This window comes from Podarcis liolepis, assembly GCF_965112155.1.
Source record: "Podarcis liolepis genome assembly, chromosome: 10".
In the NCBI taxonomy this organism is placed as follows: Eukaryota; Metazoa; Chordata; class Lepidosauria; order Squamata; family Lacertidae; genus Podarcis; species Podarcis liolepis.
The window spans coordinates 17,254,338-17,271,692 of NC_139562.1; the positions used below are offsets into that span (position 1 = coordinate 17,254,338).

Genomic DNA, 17,355 nt, shown 5'->3' on the forward strand with positions numbered 1-17,355 from the left:
TGGTGTGAGTCGTCGTTTCCTGTTAATAAAATGCATCAGTACAGTAGTTCAAAAACTTAGACCTCTCCCAAAGATATATCACTTTCAGAACATATTCAAATGCATAAATCACTGCTGTCCCAGGAGAGAGAGACCAGACCAATATGCTTGCTTGATCTGCAATTGCAAAACCATTGCTAACTAAAGCAGTCTGCCCAGAGAACTTAGTTATGAGGAGGCATATGAATGCTATTAAATAAATAAAATCAAAATCGGTTAGCTATTATGTCTTTATCAGACCCTCTATGTGCTGAGGCAGAATGTCACTGAATGCCTATTTCTGGGGAGCAACAGGACTTATTTGGTGGTTTCCCAGAAGCATTAAGATTAGGGGTTTTTGCTGTAAATGGGAAAGACAAGTATGCTAAATTGCCAACCACGAAGCATAGCTCTCGGGACTTGTTCTCATATTTATCATCTTTGCGGTCACACATCAGATAAGTGGAGGGAGTTTAAATCCATCTTTGTATGGAGGCTGACAATGTGTAATGTTGAAGCACCACGTATTCAACTGGTACACACGGCCCCATTGCTCCATTATAACTTTCAAGTAGGGATATAATTCATCAAAGCGAGGCATATCTTTGAAATGTAATGAGGTTTCACCCCAAAAGGAGCAGTTTGTGCAGTTCCACTTTGTGTGGTAAGGGTCCTGATATTTGCCACACACCAACACCTTTGAAAAAGAGAATTTGTGCTGGGGCCTCTATGGGCATCCAATAAACACAACAAATTTTCTGCTGAAAATGCAAATTATTTTAATAGAAACAGAGTTGGGAGTGCATCTCTGGATTCAGGGTGGTGCAGGCAGTTCCTCCGCAAAGTGGGCACTAAATTGAGAATATCCATTCAGGGGGTGCCACATTTTTTGCCTCACACAGGACGCCATATTACAAAAGATTACTAAATTCTGCCCCTGTTGGAGGGAGGCTGGTAGGTCATCTAGTCGAACGCTCCTCAATGCAGGAACTATAGAGCTATATGACTTGAGCCTCTTGGAAAACTTCCAGTAACTCCCACTCCAGGCAGATGGTTCCACTGTCAAACTCCCTTACTGTCAAGAAATTTCTACTAGTGTTCAACCAAAATCTGCCCTCAAGACCATTATATCTAGTCTGGCCCACTGAGGCAGCAAATAACAAGTCTGCCCTCTTATCCATGACAGACTTTCAGGTATTTGACAAGTACTAGCCAGCGTTAACGCCCTTTTTGTGGTTTTGATTTGTTGTCTCCAGGCTAAACCCACAAAGTTTCTCCAACCTTTCCTCATCAGACTTGTTTTCCACACCACTACCATCTTTATATTACCCTCCTCTTTCTTAAAGTGTGGCGCCCCATAATTGGACACAAAAGGCCTTAGGTTTGCAACAGGGCAAACATAAAATGGAACTATCAATTCCCATGACTTGTCAATGATGGTTTCATTAGAACAGCCTAAAATCACATTAATTCAGCTGCATCACACTCTTGTCTCATGTTCAGCTTGTGATCGGCTAGATTTCCAAGATGCTTCTCTCATGTACTGCGGCCAAGTTCCGGATCTTCCATCTTATAACCATGGCAAATTATGACATCTGCATCTCGCAAATTTCATTATGTTAGTTTTGGCTCTTGTTTCCCATTCCATCAATGTCGTTTTGAATTTTATCGCTGACTTCTCAGGGCAGTTGAAGTTTCCCATTGCTACTGTTTCTCACTTCCCTGAAACATCTATATAGAAACATCCATATAGAAGTTAAGACTAGAAATGGCTACTAATCATGATTGTTTTACTACTTCCCTGTATCAATAGGACTCTGAATATCAGCTGCTGCGGAACACAAGCATTGCTCTCATCTTGTGGGCTTCCTATAAGCATCTGCTTTGCTTCTGTGGCAACAGAATATTGGACTAGATAGGCTTTTGGTCTGATCCAGGAAGGTTATTGTTATTTCCTTGAGTTAACAGGTCCAGCTGGTGTATAAGATGCCTTTATACTTCTTGTTAGATGGTTCCCATGCACCACCACTGTCTCTTCTTGTGGCCAAGTCATCTGGAATGGACCCAGAAGAATGGTGGGGAGGCACTAGCTGGGGAAACCCCACGGGACAAAAGGCTCAGAGGCTGGGGATTGGTGGTGGGATGGCAATGAGTGGTCAGAGGGAGAAGCATGGGAGGAGGAAGTGTTTGGAAGCTGAAGAGGTAACAGGGTTTAGTGAGCAGGGAGAGTCTGTGCCAGAAAGAAGTCCAGAAGCGGAAGCAAGAGACAAGGGCAGCTGAGGCAGAAATGAGTCAGGCTGCTGAAGAAGCCAAGGTGTCTCCCCCTCCTGCTGCAACAATCTATAAAACACTATTAGCAAAGACTGGAAAGAGAAGTTGCTGAATTGCAACTTATTACCAAACTTAAAACCATGGAGAGACCGGGTCTGAATAGTGACATTGGATTCTTATTTCATTATACATGATAAAGCTATTTTTAGCCATCTCACCCCTTGCTTTTTCCTGTAAGACCAATTGCAGTCGTTAACAGTCGTCAACAGGTTTACCACATCTATCAGCCAATCACCCATTCCCACCACCCTTCTGAGTAATACCCCTCCCCACCCTCTCACTATATATAAGGGTCTGGTGACTTCTGTTTCAGTGTACAGTGGTACCTCTGGTTGCGAACAGGATCCGTTCTGGAGCCCCGTTTGCAACATGAGCAGAATGCAACCCGCAGCAGCACATCTGCGCATGCGCGTCTGCGATTTGACACTTCCGCAAAGAGCGGTGAAACCCGGAAGTAACCCTTTCTGGTACTTCCAGGTCGCCGTGGGACTCAACCTGAAAAAACGTATCATGAAGCAAACATAATAAGAGGTATGACTGTATCTGAAGAAGTGTGCATGCACATGAAAGCTCATACCAATAACAAACTTAGTTGGTTTGTAAGGTACTACTGGAAGGATTTTTTTTATTTTATTAACAAAGCAGCAGCTGAAAAATAAGCTGAACATCAGAATTACAGCAAAAGTCGTATGGTTAACAAATCCATACGGCAATCAGTACTCAAACAATATTAGCAACATTAATAATAGAGCAGCTAAAAATAATAGAGCTGCTAAAAAAATAAGCTATTTATTCCAGTAAGATCTTTACACAGGATGGCCTCTGCGTCCTCCTACTCTTCACCAGCAAATAATAGTTATCACACCAGAGGAGAATAGCTTAATATTCAGACCTCAGCTATCCAACTTCACATCAACTTTCTCCGGTGTTTGTCTCACACATCTGTCAGCAACCAATTTCCCATATTGATTATTATTTTTTTAACCTCCCGAAGGGATTTTCCAGACCAATCAAAATAAATTTACCTGATCTATAAATATTAAACACAATCTTTCTCTCTTTCCCCGCTTTCAGAACCTGTTGCGCGTCAAGGTCCCCCAGGCCACCCCAATAACTCACACTTCACACATCAATTTTTGTTTAAGGTTTTTGGCATGAATTTGGCCACAACTTTATTTAAATACACACACGTGAGTGGTTGCTTAGGCATTGGTTACGACTATCTGTCCTTGCCCAGGGGACAGAACTGACAGGGAGAGCCATATTGGGGAGAAATGAAGCTGGTCATCAGTCCCTCATCTCTCACCCTCATGCCCCCTGGGGCTTGCACAGCGCAAGTCCGATGCCAGGGACTAGGACGATAGGGATGGCAAGCCCCTGGATTCCTTTAACAGAATTCCCTTTCAGCACCACCATTGGAGGGGTAGGCACTTACCCCTCCACCAACCAATTTTAACCAATGCCTAACCGCCAACCTTACAAGTTGTGACGATTTGCTATGCAGTAGGCAAAAACCAAATGGCAACAGCCAACAGCCAAATGGACAAAATTCCTAGCAGGCCCCTGCCCCAAGGCAGACAACCCCATGACAGGCATAGCAAGGTCAGAGGACAACGAACCCCCCCCCTTTTTCAGGTAGGGTGGGCAGGTGAGCCGGTGCACACAGCCCAAGAGAAGGCCCCAGGCTGCGAGCCCTGTATTTAAGACCTCTGACCCCTCCCACACTTTAGCAACAGAACGTTCTCCCCAGCAACACTCCTTGCCCAATCACAGCATGTGGCCAATTTCCCCAACAACAGTGGGGTGGCCTTTTTGGCCCCCACCGCAACACGTGCTCTCTATTATGGAGAACACGCTTTATGAAGCAACTGCTCAACGAGCTCAAAGCATAGTAGCAACTGCCAAGGTCTCAAAACCTTGAGAGTCACACTCTGGCTTCATCAAAAAGAGGTCACAGAAAAAGCTCCCCAAGGACGAAAGATAAATAGGGAGTCATATACACAACATTTCTCTACATAATTATCAGTGGATGTAACCTTGTCACCAGCCTACGAAAGCTTTTCTGCTGCATTAAGAGCCTTTGAGTCTAAGCTCTCTCAAAAGGAAAGAAGGGTCCTTATGGCAGTAAAAGTTGCAAGGAGCTAAAGAAATTCTTGCTCTGTTTTTCCTTTTTAATTGTCACTCAAAATCGTCACTCAAAAATTCAGAGCATGCTCAGTCCTGGGTGTTCTTTGGTGTGGGTTTTTCAAATACCTCAAACACTTCAATTTGCAGAGCTGCCTCTGTAATAGGTACCACATAATGTACATTCTGCATTTGTAAGAAATATATTTTTTTTTTACTGTGGTAGCACTCAAACTTTGGAACTCCCTTCCTATTGACATCATACAAGTGCTTTCACTGTACTGTTTTTGGTGTCTTCTGAAAACATTTTTGTTTAGGGAAGCCTATCCAGACATAGAATGTCAACATGTGCTTTAATCTGGGTTTTAGCTTAGTGTTTTACTTATTCTTGGATGTTTTAAATATTTGTCTTACTCTTTTTGTAAACTGCTTTGAGGTTTGATCAAGCAGTAGATAAATCTTGTGAAACAAATCATAAAAACGTAACTCTTGCAAACCTTGGGGTTCACCCAAGCATATTTCCCTTTTGTTCTCAGTGGCCCATTTTGGGTAACAGGCCTGTTATCACCCTCCAATTGAGTTTGCTGTTAGAAGGAATCATATATACCCAAATATGCATTGCTTCATTCATGTATATATCATAGCTGTCAACTTTTCCCTTTCTTGTGAGGAATCCTATTCAGAATAAGGGAATTTCCCTTTAAAAAAGGGAAACCTTGACAGCTATGGTATATATATATATATATATATATATATATATATATATATATATATGAATGAAACCAAGCACCATTGATTAAAATATAGTAGGATGGCCAACAAACTAGGTGAATTGGTTTGGGGGACATTTAATTTAGCAATTGTTACAGCACTCCCATTATAGCTATAACCATACTATAGATATTGCTTCAGGCTGAAAAAGGAGTGGATTGTCTAAGGCCACGGATCAGTCTTGATGGATTTCTAACCCCACTAAGGACAACAAGAAAACCATAACAATTCACGATATGCCTTTGAACACAGCATCAGAAAAGGGCAGTGGTACCAAGCCTGTTTGCTTTCCATTAGCCTCTGCTTATCAAGCAGGGAGGTCACATTCCCCAGTGCTTTGACGGTATCTTGAAAGGACTTATTGTAAAGGAGTGAGAGTTACATTGCTATGGAAACTATAACTCAACAAGTTTCCTTTCTATCAGCATTCCAGCTGATAAGTGTTTCCCTCCTGGATGAAAGACCCATCAAGCAAGTTCACCATAGAGCCTACCAGGGCCAGCACATCCATGAGGCAGACTGAGGCAAGTAGAATCCAAAAGGGTGATTCTCAGTACACTTAACAAACTAGAGTTCCCAGGATTCTTGCAATGGGGGGGGGGGGCTGTTCATGTGCTTTAGATATGCAGTAACTGTATTGTGTTAGCCACAAGAGACTATATTGTGTTAGCTGTATTGTGTTAGCCACAAGCTTCTAATTATTTTCAGTACAATTTGGATCACTTTTGGATTCAATTTTTAATTTAATATTGGACCTCACCCTTCCGCCATCAAAATACTTTCTTGATCTCTATCAGAATGCCTTTCTGTCACTACATGTTTCACACACACACACACACACAGAGAGAGAGAGAGAGAGAGAGAGAGAGAGTGTCTTGCTGCATCTTGGCAACTAACAGATACCGTATTTTTCATCCCATAGGCGGCCCTAGTTTTTTGGGGGGGGAATAAAGGGGGGGGAAATTCCCTTTATTTCCCCCCCAAAAGCAGGTCGGGGAAACAGAACCAGGTCGAGGAACAGCGGGATGGCGGCGCTGCGCCTCCCTGCTGTCCCCTGAGCTTGTGGGGCTGGCCGATGTCTGCCCCGCGCGAGTGGCGCTCTGCATCGGGGCGGCAGGCTGCTATCCGCAGCGTGGGGAGCCTTGCGGGGAACTCCTGCAAGGCTCCCCATGCTGCGGACGTCTGCCTGGCGCGGGGGGCGCTCTGCTTCAGGGCGCCTCTCGCGCCGGGCAGCAGGCTGCTATCTGCAGCCTAGACATCCCTGCCGGACCTCCCGTAGGGCTGCCTAGGCTGCGGATGTGTTCCTGAAGCCTGGAGAGCGAGAGGGGTAGGTGCGCACCGACCCCTCTCGCTCTCCAAGCTTCAGCAAAAGGCTGCATTCGCCCCATAGGACGCACCCAGATTTCCCCTTCATTTTTGGAGGGGGAAAAGTGTGTCCTATAGGGCGAAAAATACGGTATATTGCCGGCTGTAATGGACTAGAAGCCACTTCATCAAGCATCTGAAGTCTTATCCCCAACTGTGTATCACTTGGCCAATAGGCATACACACTTGGGTATTGGATGGAGGGGAAACCTACCTTTGTACATAGTAGGGCCAAATGGCCATGGGACAATTTGTGACGGTTCTATGCGAAGCTCCAGTGAATACAAGATAAGCACTAAAGGTGCCCATTCATTCATAGTGAAATTAATTGGTGATAGCCATCTTCCCCTTGCTGAATAACGTGAACCTGCCAAACCTACTCAGCTAAGAAAATGAGAACAAAGGAATACAGGCATTCAGGTTTTAAATCCAGGTTTAGGTTCCGTCCAAGTAGCCAAAGTTTTGTTGTTTTCTTTATCTACAAGGAGGCAAAAGACAACCATGGGCTTAATCTGAAGTGACTCTGTGCACGTGACTTGCATTAAAGTTGATCGCTTTTGGGGAATCTGCGTTTGCAGCTGGAAGTAGACGTTACTAGCTTAAAACGCAGCTAGGTCGTTCCTTTTCTCGGTTTGGGTTGCAGCTGGTTTAGGGGGAAACTCATCAAAATGTAGCATTTCATAAGAAACAACAGGATAGGTATGGATGGTGTCTACCATCATGTGCACACTGCTCCCTAAATTAGAAGTGAGAGTGCACCAGATGATGCAGAGTAAATGAGAGAACATACACAGCCCTGGGCCATATAGCCACTTACCATGGACAACAGAAATGTATTGCCGCCTGGCCTGCAACTGGCTCTAATTTCAAGGGCGGCCAATTAACAAATCACAAAAGAGGATATTGATTTGTACAAAGTATATGTACAGGAGCAAATTTGGAAATAGTTACTAAAATTTAAATATAAATACCTTCTCGCTGTGGAGAAGACTCGCGATCAGTCTGCTCTCTAGGGGCTAAGTGTTAATGGGCAACTCCAAGGTGCTGCCTGATCTCCCATATCATGATTCTTTATATTTAAGGCACACAGCCCTTCAAAGAGGACTTCCGTCACCCCAGCGGCTTTCTTATTCACAGTTCTCAGCAATGTAAACAGCTGTGGGGCCCTGTCTGAAACTTCCTTTCCTTCGTGCATCTGGGGTTCATTTGTACATTTCATTTCATTGTTCCTCATTTTGAAAAGTGTTTATCAGTTTTTCAGTCTTTTTCTCACAGTGGGAGAAAAAATAAGTACCTCAGCTCCAGGTCTGTAAGGTCAGATCTCCACCCGCAGTCCACTTGCTCTCCCAGGGACAAGATTACACTCTAGGTCAGCTTTCACCAACCTCTTGTCCTCATATAGATACAGTTTTGAAAAGAAATGTATACAATAAAATTACATGTAGGCTAACAAAAATAAATGTTTTACCAGGCATCGAAAACAGTATAACCAAGGTGCCTGCCTTAAACTGTACACTTTACATAGATTGTGCACATTCTGAAAAACTGTGCATGTGTACAGATCAATAAACACCGGTTGTTCATGTGATGTGAACACCCATGATTGATTAGCTGAGGTACATACTAAGAATATTTAGGTATTTGCTTGTATACTAATTATTAGTTACAGTTACCATCCCTCCTTTCCTCAAAGAAGCTCAAAATGGTGTACATGGTTCTCCCGCTTTTCTTCCTCACAACATCCCTGTGAGGTAGATTTTTCTAGTCCTAACTCTGCGAGAGGAGGGCAGAATTAAGGGCAGATCCTGTGGCTGGTTCTTTAGCCCTTGCTTGCTTCAATTCATATCACACACACACCCCCTTTTAAAGTTCATTACATGGCTACAACGGGCAGCAAAACTGAGGTTGAGGTGTGTATGTTGTTGGTTTGTTGTTGTTTTTTTAAAAAAGGAATCCCAAACCACAAATGCTCTGAGCCTCAGACTAAACACAGCCTGCTAGAGACAGGTATCAAAAATGGAGAGAGAAAGAGCCTTTCAATTCTCACCTATTTTAAAAGTATTCTGCTTGACTTGATGTCTCTGCTTCAGCAAGAAGTTAGGCCAGCCTTGTGTACAGCCAAAAGCAGTACAGTAAGCAGCTCTTTATTCAACCGCTGTCCTTGCTTGCCCTCAGCTTTCTGGAAGTTTACCCTTCGCAATTGAAATTTTCCACTCTGCAGCGAGATGGTGTGCTGTCCACTTCTAGGGAGGAATTATTCAGTGTGCAAAGATGATGTATGGAAGGGATGAGCAATCTGTAACAATTATTATTATTGATTCTTCTGGGATCCCCATCAAATAAGGGTGGAAGCTATGCTAATTGGGGAAGTTCAGAATGCTAACAGCAGAGGGTTCTGCAAAGAGTTAAAATGCGAATATATTGTTAACCTCTATCTGTGCGCTATGTGAAATCCCAGCGTTTGTGTTTCCTGTGGGACAATAAGGCACAGTGGGATCTGTGGTGCGTTTAGGATATATGGTTTATTTACGCATATATACAACTTGAAGCCTAGATGGAGAGGAATTCTGAACATCGCCTCCCAAGTAGGGCTGTGCCCTGTTGGACATCATAGATAATTTCAGCACAAAAGTTGGTGAGTGGGAAGCATCCACAAGCAGTGGTTTGTGACAAGCACTGGTCACGTTGTGACTGCTTGGTAGCAGCTTGGTAGCTCTCGTCACATGAAGAATTGGTCATGTGTGGTCTCTGAGCATGTGAAAAGATGAGCATTCCTGTGGCCCTAGTTCCATCTGTTTCTCAGCAGTATGGAAGTTGGCTCATCATGTGGCTGAAAGTACCATATGAGACACAGTTCACCGTCTACCATGTGGCATTGGAAGCCACAGAGTTGCAAGTCAACTATAGACAGAAAATATGAAAAGAAAAGAAAATACGAAACATATTGCATACAAACATGTTAAATAGAAAAACAAAATGTAGTGTGGCAATATGAAAATCTTCCATCCAGACAAGATGTGCAAGTACTCTCACACTGTGATCCAAAACATGTTTACTCAGAAGTAAGCCCTACTGAAGTCAAGCTGTGCTTTGATTTTCTTCTGGCAGGGTGCTTATTTCTTTAACTAAAGCATGGCAGGCGGGAATTCATCAGGTAAAGCTAACATTGCATTTCATGCTCAAAGTTTCATTCATTGAAATGCTGTTTGTGCTGAAGCTGTCAAAAGCAGAGGAGTCCTGTCCAAAAAATATTTTAAAAGGCAATCCTAGTTATTAAAGCTTTATTCCCATTTTATATAATTTCTGTTTTGAAAAGGCATATGGCTCCCTTTCCATCTAAGAAGGCTGTTGTGATCATAAACTGGGCCAAATATATACAGTGACTTTCAGTGATTCTTCAGGATAGGTTAGGAAAGCAATAACACAAACTAGGAACAGCAGGGACTAGCACCTTAATAACCCACTATGGAGAATTAAATCTACCTGTGAAAAGTGCGCGCGCTCTCTCTCTTTCTTCTTTCTTTGTTTTGTTTAGAGTAGTTAGCTTGTTTTTATTATACTGTATTATGAAATGTCTTAATAAAATCTTACTTTAAAAAGAAAGCGAGTGAGAGAATTAAATTTGAGTTAGAGCTTTGCTACTAATAGAGCAGTAGCAAACAGAGCACAGGTGAGAAGCAATGTCATTCTCACCCTCTATCAGGGTTCCTTATTTGACATATTCCACCTGTCTTCTATTCCTAACTGATTGGGGAAAGAATGCTACTATTTTCATTGGTTCTCTTGACCTTACCCTGATTCCAGGACATCATCACAGTTATTTAAAAGGGGAACTGTATGGGTGACTAGTGTGTTCTTTTGGTGGTTTTCCCCTACAGGTAAGAGGGTTAGTAAAAAGGGTTGGGGATTGTGATAGGTGTGCCATGGTGCATTGTTTTGAAAGTGTGTCCCATTTGCTTTCTGTCTGTGAAGGTGTTTGTTGCCAGGCTCTGTATGGCTGTTGATCTTTTTGGCTTATTTCTGGGGGAAAGAAAGGAAATATAAGTAAGCTGAGAGCAGCAGCTTCCGCTCTGCAGATGCAAAGCAAGAGAGCCAAGCCTTCTTTCCTACTGCTATATAGTGGCAGTCTTTTGCAATGAGAACTTAAAAAGAAATGTAGGAAATTATAAATGTCTTAAGTGGTTATGTTGCAACACTTCCTTGTGCTAATGTGGTCCTTTATTTAAAAATAGATCTTGCTGAGTTAATTGGAGCTTGGTAACAATATCTTAGTATGGTCACTTAGCACCCGGAAGTTCCAGGCACAAAGAGCAGTGTATCACAGGGCTTCCTGATGCAGCACCTGTGTGAATCAGTGCGCCTGTTCCTGCAAGGCACAAATGAAAGATGTCAGTAAAAATCCCCTCAAAAGATATTCAGTGTAAAGCTGTTTGTTACTTCTACGTGGTTCCTCTTTGCATTGGATCAGTCTCTTTGACATCAAATACGTCCTCATAAACATGCCCACTTTTCATTTGGTGCTAGAATTGGCCGATACAGATCATTTTGTGATCCTGTCTCTTCTGTTTTAGATGCAGCGGCCATTTTTTTGTTGTGCCACACCTTTGCAGCAGCCATTTTGTGTTATGCCACACCTTTGCAGCAGCCATTTTGTTCTATGCCCTATAGTAGCCATTTTGTGATGGGAGGGCAGCATGGCACGTTCTCAAAGTTCCAGCTGTGCCCAATGGCCTAGAAAGGTTGGTGACTCCTGGTGTAGACACTATTGAGATGGACCAGTGTTCCAAGTTGCACAAACCTATTCCCATTTGGGGAATAATCCTCTCCACTTAAGAGAGAACTGGGGTGTCATCTTTTTCAGCATTGTGGTGATGGGTTTAGTGAGCTGCTAGCTACAAACATTTCTGTTTTAGGAGTTTCGCTTAAGTTCTTAAAGAGACAAGAGCCAAAACAGGACAGCCTTCCTAATTCCTTGTTCAGTACTTGTTAGGCCAATGCAACTCTTCTGTGGCAAATTAACTGTTGACCTCCTTTTCCAGCTCTTGCTAGTTGCAGTGCCAAGTTATGTCTTCCAACAGTCAAGGAAATATGTCTTCCCATGACAAGGTGCCAGAGGCATCTGCACAGGAGGAGGTGAGTTCGGAAAAATGGGCTGTGAACAAGTCTATGCAATGATCAGCCTCCAAAATGCATTCTTGCATGTTTTGTACAAAGTGTTTTAAATGACGAGTGTGGGTTAGTCCTAGCTCAAATTGGTTTTGCAGGGCTACACAGGTTGTACATACCATACTCTGACTAAATATTTCCTCCCTGTGTAGAATGTCTTGAGAAGAGTAGTCAGCATGCCATTGGTTAGCTCTGCCTATGACATGGCTGCGAACGCCTACAACTCTACCAAGGGCAGCCACCCCTATGTGAAGTCCGTCTGTGATGCTGCCGAGAAGGGCATGAAGACCCTGAAAGAAGTGGCGGTCAGCACTGCTCAGCCTATCCTGACTAAACTTGAACCCCAGAGTAAGTCAAGGGCAGACTTCTAAGCAAGCTTGTCCAACAGTAGGCGAAATACCAGGGACAAAAATACCTATTGATTCAATGTCCATGGAGTAACTTCCTGCTTAATAAGTGGAGGTGGTTTGCATGTTCAGATTATATCGTGAGATATATTTCATGCATGGGTGTCCACAGGAATTTTTCCATGGGAGAAAAGGAAATGCTTTAAAATAAAATAAAATTGAGAACCGGGCTACCATTTCTAGCAACTGAGTAATGGTGAAATTCAGGTAGTCTGTGTCCTTGATACATCCTTCTGTGCTAGTGGACTGGTAACTCTGTCACTGTGGGACATGTATGAATGTGTAGCATCATGGAGAGCTCTTAGCTGTGCTTGAAAACTGGTGACGTTGCCCTGGTTTCTGCGCCCGCCTTCTCTACTTATCCCAGCTGCATTCACGCAGTTCCCCATCCCTGGGGCAAGGCTTTCAACTTGCAAAATCTAGAAAGGTTCTAGAATAATAAGGCCAGCCTCTTAAAGCTGCAACCCTCTAAAAACTGCAAAAGGTGTGTTTGTAGATGGGAAAGCTAAAGCTTGTGAAAACGAAGACTTGGAAATACATTGGGTTTTTCATATTGGCGCAGTAGAAAGCAATAAGATAACAATTTTCTGTCTTCGTAGTTGCAGCAGCAAATGAGTATGCTTCCCGGGGCTTGGATGCCCTGGAGGAGAAGCTGCCAATTCTTCAGATGTCAGCTGATAAGGTAAGCTGTGGTGCAGCTAGGTTGGGACCTTAGGAGCCAAAGTCCAGGGAGGCAGAGATAATGTCAGGCCTGTTTGCCATGGCCCTTATTAGCACCGGGGCATCCTCTTATTTCAAGAACATTTTCTAGTCAAGTAACGTGTCAGCCCAAGTATGCACATGATTACATGTGCTTGCTCTTATTATTTTCACTTTCTTTCTTCTTTTTTAAAATATTTATTGAGATTTTCAAAATATTACAAACAAGAAAAAAAATAAATTTGGAACTTTTTCTTATATGGTGGGAAGGGGTAGGTTTTTCTTTTTTTTCTATTTTGTCAAGTATTTTTATCCTTTGTACTCTCTTCTGCTTCTACTTTATTATTTTCACTTTCAATAAATATTATCCTTCCGTACAAGATAATGGCATGGTTCTGTTACACTGCCGGCGAGTATCTGTATGGAAACGGCGTGTGGTTTCTTGCTGCCTCGCAGGTTGCTTCTGACACCAAGGAGATGGTGTCGTCCAAAGTGGCAAGCGCTAAGGACGCCATTGCCGGCAAGCTGTCTGGAGTTGTAGGCATGACGAAAGAAGCTGTGCAGGATGGCATGGAAGCAACCAAGTCTGCTATTGGCCAGAGTCTGACCACCGTTATGGAATCCAGAATGGGCCAGATAGCTGTCAGTGGTGCTGAGGCAATGCTTGGCAGATCTGAAGACCTGATAGATGAATATCTCCCCATAACAGATGAAGAACTGGGTATGTAACTTAAAAATCAATGACCTCTTTCCTAAAACATTTTAAAGTCAAGGAGAAGCAGAGTTCAATGCCAGTTATGTAAATATATTGCCAGAGGTTTTAAAAAGCCATTCCAAACAGAAATGTTTTCATTACCTGCCTAAAATGCTAGAGAAGGGACTAGTCTTGCCTCCTTGGGGGGGGGGGGGTGTTACCACAGATAAGGCCCTGTTTCATGTTCCCATCAACCAAACTACTTTAGTTGGCAGAGCATCTAACAAGGCCTCTGAAGATCTCAACCTGCAGGCAGGTATATACAGAAGGAAACAGTCTTTCAGATATCTGTTCAATGGGTCAGTGTGTCTGGCTATTCACCATAAGGTTGGTGGTTTGAGCCCACCCAGGGACACCCGTAGACAGGATTGTTGCATTGCAGGGGGTTGGACTACATAACCCTGGGGGGGGGGGAATCCCTTCCAACTCTACAGCTTTTTGATTCTATAAACTGGTAGGAAATCTGTTTCAGTGTGTAATTGTAATGGGATGGAATCCCCTTGACTCTTTCAAGCAGCAGGGCATTGGTGCAACGGCTGGTGTTTGGGGCGAGGGAAGGAGAGCAGCAGGGTTGCTTTTCAATCTCTCCCCATCTGACTTCAGTTTGGACAGGAAACCTCAAATGTAAAAGCCCACAAGACATTGTGCAGTTATCTGGGGATTACTGTGTTGTTCATATCTTCATCATTGTACTCCCCTCCTCCAAATCTACAGCTGCATGCCTTGCACTGAACAATAGGAACTGTGCTATGAAAGATGTAGCTTTCCACTAGGCACTGAAATACGGTATTGTATGCGGGAGCGATTGGAAAACACACTTTGTGCACCAGCCCTTGCCTTCAAATGTGAATTTAGCAATCAATTCCTAGATTCCCTGCCGTTGTGCCCCTTCAAATGGGCAGTGAAACTTTCCTTCCCTACACATGATTCTACTAAAGGAGTATGAGACATCAAGGCTGCTGAATCCACTGTGGTCTTCTCTTCCTTAGCTGAGATTACAGCAGCTGCAAAGGATGGCAATGTGGTTCCGGTGCAGCAGGAATATCTGGTGCGCTTGGGCTCCCTTTCAAGCAGACTCCGCCAAAGGGCCTACTTGCACGCTGTGGCGAAGATCAGGCGAGCCAGGCAAAGGATCCACGAGTCTCTCTCCCAGCTCCAGCAGATAATTCACATGGTATGAGCTTGGTCTCCCCTTTTAAGACTGTCCTGTGCCACTGCAAATCGCCCTTTTAATTATAGAAAAGCACCTGAGCAATCAAATATTTTAAAGCTGCAATTTCAGAGTCCATGTTTTCTTTAAATGGAATGGAATTTGACCATGATCTGACTCCCAAGGGGAACCTTGCTTAGTTTATGGTATTTGGGTGGGGGGACATTTGGCCCTCTAGACGTTGCTGAACCACAACTCCTGTCATGGCTATTGGCCATGACTTGGTGGGGCTGATGGGAATTGTAGTTCAGCAAGCATCTGGGAAGCTAGAGGTTTTCCACACCTGCACTATATGAACTTTGGCACTTACGGTATATGCAAGGGATGCATAGTCCAGGTTATGTGATACTGGACCCTTGGGGAGTTTCCCAAATGCAAATTTGTGGCAAGCACTTATATGGGGCTTAAGGTGTGAGTGTGGGGAACCTGTAGCCCCTCCAGTGGTTTCTTAGACTACACCTCCCATCATTCCTGACTAGGCTAAGCTCATAATTCATGGGTTTCCCATCCCTGAGCTGAGGAATGCTCCATTAGCTTTGTGTGTGTGTGTGTGTGTGTATACGTACACACACACACACACACACACACACACACACACACACGTATCTCTCTAGAAATCTCTAAGGGCCCTTGAAGGAATGAAGCTTACACTGATGTTTCCATCTGATTCCTTTTGATATTCTTCTGACTTGGATAACTTATCCAGAAAAGATGGGTGACAAATTGCAAGGCAGAACAAGGATGGGGAACTTCTGGTCCTCCAGATGTTCAGCTCTCTTCAGCCCCAGCCAGCATGGCCAACAGTCAAGGGCAAGTTGAGATGTGTTCCAGCAACACCAGGAGAGCCACAGTTTCCCCATCCATCATAGAGGGAGTTCCATAGATGGTATTGCTTCAACCTTGTTCCAACACACTTGGGTAAACGTATCCTGGGGAAAGTAGACTTGTTACATAATCTAGCATATTGTCACCAGCATAGTAGGAACCAATATCTCCAAATTTCAGCCACTTGCCATTTGTTTCTATTAGCAAAAAGGGAGGCGAAAAAACCACAAATCACACAAGCTCTATTTTTCCTATTTTGGCTTGAGCAAAAAAAAACCCCTATAGTAACATAATTGGCTTTTTAAAAGTGCTATGTAGCTTTTTGAATCGGAGGCCCAAGGAAGCCATTCCTGACACCACACACAGAGAGATTTGTCCGGGGGGGGGGGGCACACTTTACCCAGCTTATTTGAATTTGGCCATGTTGACTACTTAGTTCCTGTTGAAAGTTAAACTAGTGTGTGTTGCTCCCCTCCAGATTGAATACATGAAACAAGGTGTGGGACAGACCTTTCATGAGGGTGAAAAGAAGCTTAGCCAGATGTTGATCGAATGGAACAAGGCAAACCCAGAAGCAAAGGATAACAAAGATATGGTGCAGCTAGAGGTATGTCTTTGCAATGGTTTTGCCTGTCCCCGTTAGGAAATACGGCTTGTCAGTAATGGCTTGCTTGTCTCAACAGGTAGAAAGCCAAACCCTGACAATGTTTCAGTACCTGATCCATCGTCTGCAGACCGTTAGCCAAACCCTGGTGTCCAGCATCCAAGGATTCCCTTCTAGCCTGGAGGATAAGGTGCAGAAAGTCGGCCAAAGCACTGGAGAACTTCATGCTGCCGCTTCCACGGTCAGATCTTTCCAGGACCTCCCCAGCACCCTCCTGGCCCAGAGCCGCCAGACAGTGCAGAAAGCGCAAGAATACGTGGATGAGCTGCTGGAATATGTCACTCACAACACCCCTCTCTCCTGGCTGGTGGGGCCTTTCGTGCTCTCTGGCAAGCTGCCTGCTGAAGTTTCAGAACCAGCAGATTAAGGCAAGACCTCTTGCAACAAGCCTGCTATGCACTCTTTTTGCTCTAGATGTCAGCACTGTATTTCGATAACTTCGTGGCAGGTGAGCCCTGTACAGTGTAGAAGATGAGCATCTTTGTGCTGGCTGAACTCTCAGAATTGTAAATATCCAAAACAGTCACTTTATTTATTTAATATTTCAAAATGTTGTAGAGCAAAGCTGCTAACATTGAAGTGGTGGTAATTAAATAATGGTCAAAACTGGTATAGTTGGGAACCCTGCTGTCGCTGCCCCTAAGGAACAACGCATGACTTTTAGTTGTCAAATCTTGCTTTTTGGGGAAAGTGTTTAAAAGAAGGCCAAATAAACACTGCTGCATTCCAACACCGGTCTCCAGTGTGTCTCTGGCTGCTGCGGACAAAACGAAGCCCAAATTTGTTTTCCAGGTGCTGCTGTAAGGTGCTCAGCCAACTGGGACATAACAAAACAAATGAAAAGGGTCTCTTCTAAAAGATTAGTGGCATGGCCTTTTGTAGAATATTGGTAGCCAGCTTGTGACCTACAAGCCACAGACAGCCTCCCATACTCCCCCCCCCCCAACAGGGTGCCCTACTGCAGGTGGAGAGCAAAAATTGACGGGCAAGTAGGCATTCCTGAACATGCGTAGGCTAGTCA

At 43.9% G+C, this 17,355-nt stretch overlaps 1 protein-coding gene across 8 annotated transcripts; it reads left to right on the plus strand.

Annotated features, from left to right (window-relative positions):
• Positions 1-4,056: 4,056 nt before the first annotated feature.
• Positions 4,057-17,064, plus strand: LOC310686923 (perilipin-3-like). Of its 8 annotated transcripts, XM_083461464.1 has the most exons (9): positions 4,057-4,255; positions 5,670-5,768; positions 11,649-11,742; positions 11,928-12,123; positions 12,782-12,864; positions 13,338-13,602; positions 14,625-14,809; positions 16,149-16,277; positions 16,354-17,064. In XM_083461464.1, exons 3-9 carry the CDS (start codon positions 11,674-11,676, stop codon positions 16,699-16,701), a joined length of 1,275 nt encoding a protein of 424 aa, XP_083317590.1. In that variant the 5' UTR covers positions 4,057-4,255; positions 5,670-5,768; positions 11,649-11,673; the 3' UTR covers positions 16,702-17,064. The 8 variants fall into 8 exon arrangements, with proteins under 8 accessions (XP_083317590.1, XP_083317595.1, XP_083317592.1 ...); XM_083461469.1 differs by lacking the exon at positions 4,057-4,255 and having other exon boundaries at positions 5,388-5,768; XM_083461466.1 differs by lacking the exons at positions 4,057-4,255; positions 5,670-5,768 and adding an exon at positions 6,714-7,029.
• The last annotated feature ends 291 nt before the right edge of the window (positions 17,065-17,355 follow it).